This window comes from Phodopus roborovskii, unplaced genomic scaffold (assembly GCF_943737965.1).
Source record: "Phodopus roborovskii unplaced genomic scaffold, PHOROB, whole genome shotgun sequence".
Classification (NCBI taxonomy): Eukaryota; Metazoa; Chordata; class Mammalia; order Rodentia; family Cricetidae; genus Phodopus; species Phodopus roborovskii.
Window position 1 is genome coordinate 5,132,802 of NW_026126436.1, and position 9,940 is coordinate 5,142,741.

The following is a 9,940-nucleotide window of genomic DNA, read 5'->3' on the forward strand; positions in this document are numbered from 1 at the left end:
GCAAGTTCCAGATCGATCAGGCTGTCAGGGTTATATAGTGAGACCTGTCTTTAAAAAATGGAAACAAATTCTTTCCAAAGAGTACATTTTATTAGGTTGGGTACATATGTCATGGTATACATTTGGGAGTAAAGTGACAGCTACAGGAGTCAGTTTTCTCCTTTCACCATGTGGGTCTTAGGAATTGAACTCAGGTCTCAGACTTAGAGGCAGGCACCTCTACCAACTAAGCTGTCTTGCTGTCCAATAAATTCTTGAAAACCAATTCATCAGTTAGACAATTTGTTGATTTGGACAAATAGCTCTCCTATCAGAACAAAAATACTCCCATGGACAAAAGTTAATTTATTCCAGGCACAAAGGTGTCAAGGACTCAGAGCCTGAAGTTATTAGACCAAGTTAGAGGTCAGCCTGGACTAGTACACTTATGAAGATTTGCTCTGGCACTGTAAACCAGTCAACTGTATTTTAAATATTAATGTTTATATACATAGATAAATGCTACTCTCATCCTTAATCAGAGACATTTCTCTGCACTGAAGAACAGTGAACACAGAGACTCAAGGCTTTGCAAGCTGTTAAGAATAAGGACAGTTGAAAGCTTAGCAAAATATACATCCTTTATATAATCTCTCCTACAGCTCAACGTACATGGCAGAGGGGAGAACGCCAAGAATATAAGAGCTGGAAGACATAAAGAAGGGCTGTGAAAACCATCTCTGGGGCATGACACAACTATGGCAAACATAAATCAGCATTGGTGGCTGCCTGTGTTGTGTTTGGCCTACACAAAGCTCTACCCCTTCCTGATAAAATGTTAGTTGATGGATTCCTGGGGATTGACAGGCATTGTCTTCAGTTGTGTGCCCAACAGTGCACCTACTAGGTTCCAATGGCTTGATCCAAACCTATGGTCAGATGGTTTTGTTTAAAATCAATGGGCCAAAAAACATACAAAAAGACATGAATGTGGGGAAAGGAACTGTAGGAAGGAAGGGATCAATCATGACAGGGTTGGGAAGGAGATTTTAAAAGGGTGGGGGTTAAAATAAATAGAATGCTATGAAACAATTTTTTTTTAAATGGACTTGATTAAAGAACTGTCAGTTCCCCTACTCTTTAGGAGATTCCTACTCTGAAGAACTCTTCAATCACATGAACTCCAATTCCTACCTCATCCTAGCCATTCCTTCTTAAACACAACTGACTGCCAAAGAGGTATTTAGTGCAGTCTGTTTAATAAACAGTTCTGTTTGATCAGCAACAGGTAGTACTGAAGGTCACTGGAGGAGGATTTAGCAAGTAACAATCTTTTGCATTGCTTCAAAATATAGGAATGTTTCTGTACTTAATACCTGAACATTTTGTTTACATGCTAATGTGGCTACTTGGTTATTAACATGGACATTGCACTTGAGGGAAACCATAATTTGATGAAAGATCCCTACACTTAGGTGCAATGAGGTTCAGGTTTCTCCCTGGCTGAGAATCACTGTGACCTGAGTAAAACTTTTAACTATTATTAGCTGTTTAACTAATTATAATATGACAGGATTGGAGCAAGTAGAATTTAGAATTCAAAATACTATGGCTCTTCCTTCCTTTCTTTCTTTCTTTTTTTTTCTTTTTTGGCAGATTTTTAACATTTAAAATAAAAACAATCTTATTTTACATATCAATCCCAGTTCCCTCTCCCTCCCATACTCCCATGTCGGAACCTTTGATAATTTACCCAACCATTATTACCTCTGACACTATTAACTTGCCTTGTTGAACAAGAATTGTAGAAGATGGTAATGCACAATGAGTGCACAAGCTGAAAATACAACCCCCAATCTATAAAAACAAACAAAAATACAGAGATGCCAAGAGTAAAAGACTTAGATTATTAGGCATTTTACAGAACACTTTAAAGTATACTTCAACGCTATGTGAAGTGTGCTATAATGAAGTAAATGCCTATTTAGGGCTGAGAGCCATGGAGATGAGCTTAATTAATTATGCTTTGAACTGTTGTGTATGAATGTTCACACAGTATACTTACTCATGCATAGGTTGACAGTTGGTGTCTTCTTTTATTGTATCGCATCTTATTTCTTAAGACAAGGTCTCTCACTGAATTTAAAGCTTGTAGTTTCAACTAGGCTGGCTGGCCAGGGAGTGTCCAGAATCCACTTTCTTTGGCTTCACCTAGACACTAGCTGTCATGTTTGACTTTATACATGAATGCTGGGGATCAGAACTCCAGCCCTCATACTTGGGCAGTAACCATATACCCACTGTGCTAGCTTCCCATGCCCTAGCTAGGTTTCTGTGTATTTATACATTAGGCATATATAAATCTTCATGCACCTTACAGAACCACAATTAAATACTAGAAATTAAAATTTAAATGATAATCTGTTTATGCTGCTATTATTTGATATTAACACTGAAACCAAATTTCAGAGATGAGATTTTCTGCTAAGCTCCAATTATGGCTTGGAGAATGAAGTAAATGTCTAGAAAGAAAACAAATACAGAATCCCACTAGGAAGGCTTGAAATAGCTAAGGTAAAGATGGTATCGTAAGAAGACATATTTATGAATTTTTTACACTTTTTTATTTTTATTTATTGAGTGATTCTAGTTTTAAAACAAGTAAGAACGTTTGGTCTTGTGTCTATAAAACCATTGCAACAATTTATAAAAAGTAACTAGGCAGTATTTAATTACAGACAAGTAAAAACATTTTGTTTTTTCTGTGTATGTTTATGATGTATGATATGTGTGAGGGCAAGTGTGTGTGGCATATGTATGGAAGGCAGAGAGAAACTTCAGGTGTCAGTCCTTGTCTCCTTTGTTGTTTCCATTGTGTATATCAGGCCATCTGGCCCCAGAGCTGCCTCCATCTTCCAGCTCACTGTAGGAACACTGGAACTACAGATTCACTCTTCTGTGTCTAGCTTTAAGTGGATTCTGGGATTCAAACTCTGGCTTGTGTAGCAAGTGCTTTACCTGCTGAGTCATCTCCCCAGCCCCAGTATAAAATTGTCCCTGTTTATTGAAAATAGATTCTTGTCTCGTACATCCACTCCTCCCAGCTCCTCCCCATCCCCCTTCCCTTCCAGATCCATTCTCTTTCTGTATCTCATTAGAAAACAGGCTTGTAAGAGATAACAACAAATGACAAAATAAATTATAATAAGACAAAACAAAAACCATGACATTGAAGTTGGACAAGGCAACCAAACAGAAGGAAAAGAGCCCCAAGAGCAGGCAAAAGAATGAGAAATCCACTCATTCACATGCTCAAAAATGGCATAGAAATACTAAACTGAAATCTACAATATAGGCACAGAGGAACTGTAACTGTGCATTCATATGAGCCTTGCTCAGTTGATTCAGAGAGCCATGTTCTCCTGGTGTCCTCTATACCCCTCTGGCTCTTATATTCCTTCTGCCTCATTTTCCTTAAGGTTCTCTGAGCTTGTAGGGAAGGGATTTGATAGAGACATCACATTTAGAACTGTGTGTTCCAGTTGGGTGCATACCTTTAATCCTAGCACTCAGGAGGTAGAATTGAGTTCAAGGCCAGCCTGATCTACAAAGAGAGTTCTAGGACAGCCAGGACTGTTACACAAAGAAATCCTGTCTCAAAAAATAAAATAAAGAAAAATAGAGCAATGTGTTCCAAGGTCTCTGTCTTGTCTGTCTCTGCCTAGTGTCTGGCTGTGGGTCTCTATATTTGCTCCCATCTGCTGCAGGAGGAAGCTTCTCTGATGATGCCTGAGCCAGGCACTGGTCTATGAGTATAGCAGAACATCATTAGGAGTCATTTTTGATACTTTTTTTTTTAAAAAAAGATGAATAGTATTTACTGTTACCCTGGGTCTCTGGGATACCTAGTCTCTGCTTCTTGGTCACCTAAGCAGTATTGGCTATGGGTCCCATCTCCTGAAGTGGGCCTTAAGTCAAATCAGACATTGGTTGGCTACTCTCAGGAGCTTTGTGCCTCCATTGCCCTAGCACATTGTGCAAGCAGAACAGCATTGTAGATCAAAGGATTTGTGGCTGGGTTGGAGTGTTCATTTTTCTTTTGGTAGCCTGCAGAATACCTTCCCATACTGAAGACACTAGAGTACAGGGATGGAGGCTCTATGTAGGCACCAGCTTGACCTCTCCATGTTCGGAGTTGTATAGGTATTGTCTTAAGCAATGGGGCCTTGCTGTTTGTGGGGAGAAACCTATAGTCTTAGCAAAAGCCTGGGTTATTTGGGAATTTCCATAAGACCCCTTTGGCCAATAGCTCAATTGGATGTAACCCAGTCTTTGTATTGGAAGCTTCATTTGGTGACAAGAGATAGCCAGTTGGGATTCCATCTCCCCCATTATCTGGAGACTTCATTAGGATCACCTTCATATATTTTAGAAAGTTTCCACTACACTAGGTTTCCATATCACCCTTAAAGTATAATTGTCTCTTCCCACAGACCCTCCCCCTCTGATCCTTTCAGTTCTCCACAAACACCCCAAGTCTACCCATAACAGCTATCTCTCCCATTTAGGGAGATGCACGTGTTCCTTCTAGTCCCTTCCTCTACACCTAACCAGTTTATGGATTGTAGCTTAGTTACTATTTACTTAATGGCTAATATCCACATTTAAGTGAATTCATACCATGTTTGTCTTTCTGGGTCTGGGTTACCTCATTTAGGGTAATCTTTTCCGATTCCATCCTTTTGTCTGCAAATTTCATGATGCCATTTTTTAAACAGCTGAGTAATACTCTATTGTGTAAATGTATCACATATTCTTTATCCATTCTTCTGTTGAGGAACATCTAGGTTGTTTCCAATTTCTGGTTATTATGAATAAATAGAACAGAAACAAACATGGATGAACAAGTGTCTTTGTAGTAGGATGCAGAATCCTTTGGGAATATGGTCAAGAGTAGGATAGTTGGGTACTGAGGTAGATGGATTCCCATCTTTCTGAGGAACCACCATATTGATTTCCTTAGTGGCTGTACAAGTTTGCACTCCCACTAGCATGGATCAATGTTCATCTTATTCCACATCCTCACCAGCATGAGCTATCAACTTTGTTACTGATCTTAGCCATTCTGACAGGTATAAGATGGAATCTCAAAGTAGTTTTGATTTGCATTTCCCTGGTGGCTAAGGATATTGAACATTTAACTATTTCTCAGCCATTGAATTTCCTCTATCATGAATTCTGTTTAGTATCTGTACCCTCATTTTTAAATTGGGTTATTTGGTTTTTAATACCTAGTTTATTGAGCTCTTTATATATGTTTTGGAAATTTGTCCTCTATTAGATGTAGATGTAGAGTTGGTTAAAAAAAAAAAAAAAACTTTTCCCATTCTGTAGGCTGCCTCTTTGTCTGAATGATGATGCCCTTTGCCTTACAGAGTTTTCCAGTATCTTGAAGTTCCATTTATTAATGGTTGATGTTAGTGCCTGTGCTAATGGTGTTGTATTCAGAAAGTCTTCTCCTATGCCAACGTGCACAAGGTTATTCATCACTTCCTATCAGGTTCATTATAACATTTTCAAAGAAAACTTCCAATCACTTTGTTTTATTCCATTATTTAATCATGATTTTAATAGCTGAAGGGGTATCTTCTCTATTAAATAGCAAAACATAGCTGCAAAGGTACAGTTCACTTTAAAAACATTAGAAACTCCACACAAATTTGATAGTACTAGGTACTTTGTTACATAAAATTTAACAAAAAGGTCTCCCCACATTATGGCATTTTCACAGAAGACATATTGAGAAATTCTTTTGTGGGAAAAGGAAGAGATAATAGCTGCAGCTGTATCCAGACTAAATTTACTACAGTGGACTGATCCCAACTTTATATTCTCTCTTACTAACAGATTATGGAACAAGAAACATAATTAACATAACTACACACTCTTCAGAAAGTCTCATTTGAAGATTTCAGAGCCTGTAATAATGCTCCATCTGAGGGAACCAGGACTTTAATCCCATTTAGATGTTTTTCTCCTCATGTAATGATGCCCTTCACTATCAATAGCTTCATAGAGGTCCTTTTTGTTCTCTTGTGTTGCATGCAGATAACCAATATAAGCCACACAAAGTGAAAGGGCTATCAATCCAAAAGCCATTACAGGTTTGTTCTGTCAAAGAAAGAAAATTATAAAGTGCCAGTGAGATTAATAATTTCAGGAGAGGCAAATATCATACTGCACTTCCCTCTTGGCATGACAAGTCATTAATACCACCCCAGCATTCTAATGAGTGACAGTTAACTTTATTCCTTATTCAATCAGCTTAACAGTTGATATGAGCCTCTTGCTTCTCATCTCCAGTCTTCTCTTTGTAGCCTGGGAAGCTTGGACCTCTGCCCTAGGAAGGTGAAAGTTGAGCAAAGAGGAAATTCATGGACACTGTTCTGGAGCTTTCCCTTCTCTGAGCTGCAATTTAATTGCAATTTAATTTAGTTTATTAGAAGGTGAGACATATAGAACACATGCTATTTCTCCTGCCCAACACAGGGATAACTGTCACAAAATCCTCCAAAACTTACATTATATACAACAATAAAATATGCTCTTCTTTAAGAACCTATTCTACTCAAGAAATTTAGCAATTGAAACAGATACTATGCTGTTTTAATTACCCTGGGGTATTCCTGGGAAACCTAAGACTCTAAAAATCAAACTGATAAAGCCTTGAATTAGGGGGCAGAAAGTTTCCAGAGAAGTACTTCTTATTCTTTGCAATCCATGTAAATATATTAACCAGACATACCCACCTTTGTACATGTTTATACTTAATAAATTGGCTTTCCCTTCAATAGTGAACATGTACAGAGTAATACAAAGAGTAGTTTCTGATGCTGCCTTCATGTCTACCATGGTAATTTCCCCATGCCTGTTGTAGGACATTTGTATACTGTGTGATTTTATGTTTTTGTGATTGGTTTAATAATAACTTAATGGCCAATAGCTAGGCAGGAGGTATAGGTCGAACTTCTGGAGAGAGAGAGAGAGAGAAGTTGGAGGAGATATTCAAGGTGGAGAAGAGACATCAAGGAGACATGGCAGGAGTCAGACATACAGAATGAAACGTAAAATGCCACCTGGTAAAATGTAGATTAATAAAAGCTGGTTAATTTAAGTTATAAGATCTGGTTAGGACAAGCCCAAGTTAAGGCCAAACTTTCATAATTAATAATAAGTCTTCCTCTGGTTATTTGGGAGCTGGCTGGTGGGACAGAGAAAGGCTCATTACACATGCCCATAGAGGGTACATTCCAAGAACCTCAATGAACACCTAAAACCAGACATCGCACCAGACCAACAGTATATACTATGCACAATTAGCAACAATAACACAACAATTCAATTAACATTATAAATAATCATATTATTTTCCTCTTTAGTCAAAACAAATATTATTATTTGGGGGATGTGGTTGAAAGAGAATCTGGAAAAAGAAACATATAAGGGGAAATTACTGTTCTGTCATGTTTTCAAAGCTAACTCTCAAAGTGTCAAATTTTTTCATCTGAATAAATATCTAAGAAAGGCTATAAAATCAGAGCAGTTTAAATTTGCAATTATGAAATGTCTTCAACTATTAAAATTACATGGAAGCCAAGGATTTTAAAATACTTTAATGGCTTGATTAAGTTGACCCATTTAAACCTTAAAACAATTAACAATGGCAACTATTATTAAAATTCTAATCAAGTACAAAATATCTCAATATTTATCATATTTAAAATTTTCATTTCTTATTTTGTAAGTGAATTTATATGCAAAAATAAATTCACCAAATGAAATATATTCACTAGTTTACAACGCCAACAGTATACAAATGCATATTTTAGAGTTTTCTACATGAAACAGCATTTAAAACTTGCTTTTTTACTTTCTAAGACAGAGGCTCAGACTGTAGCCCCAGATTGGCCTCAAACCCTGCTTATTCTCTAGCCCTTCTCTCCCAAGGGCTGGGGTTACAGGTGTGAGTCACCATTGCCACCTTAGGGGGTCATCTTAGCATAAAATGTCCTTGACACAAGCCAATGTTATAGGCTGGATGGTGATGGTGCATGCCTTTAATCCCAGCACTCGAGAGGCAGGCAGATCTCTGTGAGTTCCAAGACAGCCTACAAAGCAACAGAGAAACTCTGTCTTGAAAACAAAAACAAAACAAAACAAACAAAAAAAAAAAAACACCAAGCCAATGCTATGGAAAAGTGAGCAAGTCTCCTGGACATGTTTCTTACAGGTTTAATGAAGAGCTCTGGATTCACAGCCCGAAATAAGGTTGTTGTATGTGTCCCTCGGAGGCCTGGACTTTCAAAGTTCCTCTCTTTTGGTGGTTCCTTCTTAACTGCTGGAGGCTCAGGTGCTGAAGACATCTTGACTACTGAAGAGTATCACCTAAAAACAACATGTATTTTTCCTTCCTATTGATTTTAAGTTAAACCTCTCTTTATTTGAGACAAAGTGTTGCTATGAAGCCCTGGCTGGCCTAGAACCTGCCTACCTCTGACTTGAAAGTAGTGGGACTAAAGGTGTGCTCCATCAGGTTGAGCCCAAAGCTCTTAAAACAAACAAACAAACAAACAAACAACATACTCTTTTTAAATTCTAGCTGTGCTCCAAGAGTGATCAAAGGTTGATTTTTAAATGGTGCTTTAAGTTTTGCTGGGTAAAATAACCCTTCTCATTTGTTTTCATTCCTTCTCCTTCTCCCTTCTCCTCTCCTCTCCTTCCTTTCTCAGGTAAACAAATTGAGTGAAGTTTAGAAAATGGTTTATTGGTCTGAGTGACACTGTACCATGGCCAAGGCAGAAGAGAACAAAGGAGAACAGACTTCCCTCTGTATTTCTGCCATGTTTTACTTTCCCTCACAACTAGCCCTTCCAAAGCAGCCTGGGAGAAGTACTACCACTCCTTTTTCAGTATCTCCTCTAACAGCTTCAGCCCAGGCCATGTGCCTTCATCCTCTAGGACCCTGAAGACCTCCCCTGTCCAAACAGAAAAATAAGCAGCAACTTTCCCATGCGGACAGGATGTTTGCTCCTTAAGCTAAACACCCTTTTCTCTACCCTGTTAAGTTCAAATGTGCCTTTTTGTTTTTTGATTCTTTTACTCAGGGTACCAATGTTTTTTTCTTTCAGGTTTCATTCCTACCACATAATTCAGAAAAGCAGGGAAAGACATGCCCCCACAGACTTGTTAATGACAACATAAGGGAAAGATGGCAACCTCATGACCAGTGAATGTTATGAAGAGTTAACATTCACACTTACGCACCGGTGCTTTGCACAAGTCATTAAGGCTTCTGTGTCGCAGAAAGGAAAGCAGAATTTTAGCAACTTTACAATTATGGAGAAAACTAGGTGTTCCTTCCTTTTACTGAAGTGACCCCTAAACATTCACCTTCAGCATTTAACTGGTTAATTACTTTGTCAGGAACACCAGCTTAGAAGGAAAATTTCCCATCTTCTACACTTGCCAAGGAAAGGTTGTCCCCTCACTTGTTCTCCATGTATGTCATGGTTATTATTGTCATGTCTTTCCCCCTCACTGCTGAATTTCTGGTTCCATTTCAGACCAGTGCAGGACTCGCTAACTCTTGAGAGTTAAATTGCTCCCAGTAACCAAAGTCTCTAGACCCTAACTTATGATGCCAGCTACTTAAATACGTCATTGACTGTAGTGTTCATCTAGATGTTGCATGAAGCTCTTACAGGACCATGCCTGCTTTCTATCATACAGGCCACTTTATAGACAGCTGGCTCTCAGCAACCATGTGAGTGCATTGCTGCATGTAAAAGCTGTTTTTTCCTCCCCTAAAGGATTTTCCTGTAAGTAGTTTCAAAAGCAAACTTCCATTGTGTGAATGAAACTTTGATCTGAAGCCTGCTATGAAAAAAAAAATAACAATAAG

The 9,940-nt window shown here is 38.3% G+C and overlaps 1 protein-coding gene across 1 annotated transcript; it reads right to left on the reverse strand.

Annotated features, from left to right (window-relative positions):
• Positions 1-5,566: 5,566 nt before the first annotated feature.
• Smim8 (small integral membrane protein 8) lies at positions 5,567-8,424 on the reverse strand. Its single transcript, XM_051187513.1, has 2 exons — positions 8,268-8,424; positions 5,567-6,150 (listed from the first exon to the last, which is right to left on the reverse strand). The coding sequence occupies exons 1-2, from the start codon at positions 8,400-8,402 to the stop codon at positions 5,992-5,994; spliced, it is 294 nt and encodes a 97-aa protein (XP_051043470.1). The 5' UTR covers positions 8,403-8,424; the 3' UTR covers positions 5,567-5,991.
• Positions 8,425-9,940: the final 1,516 nt, after the last annotated feature.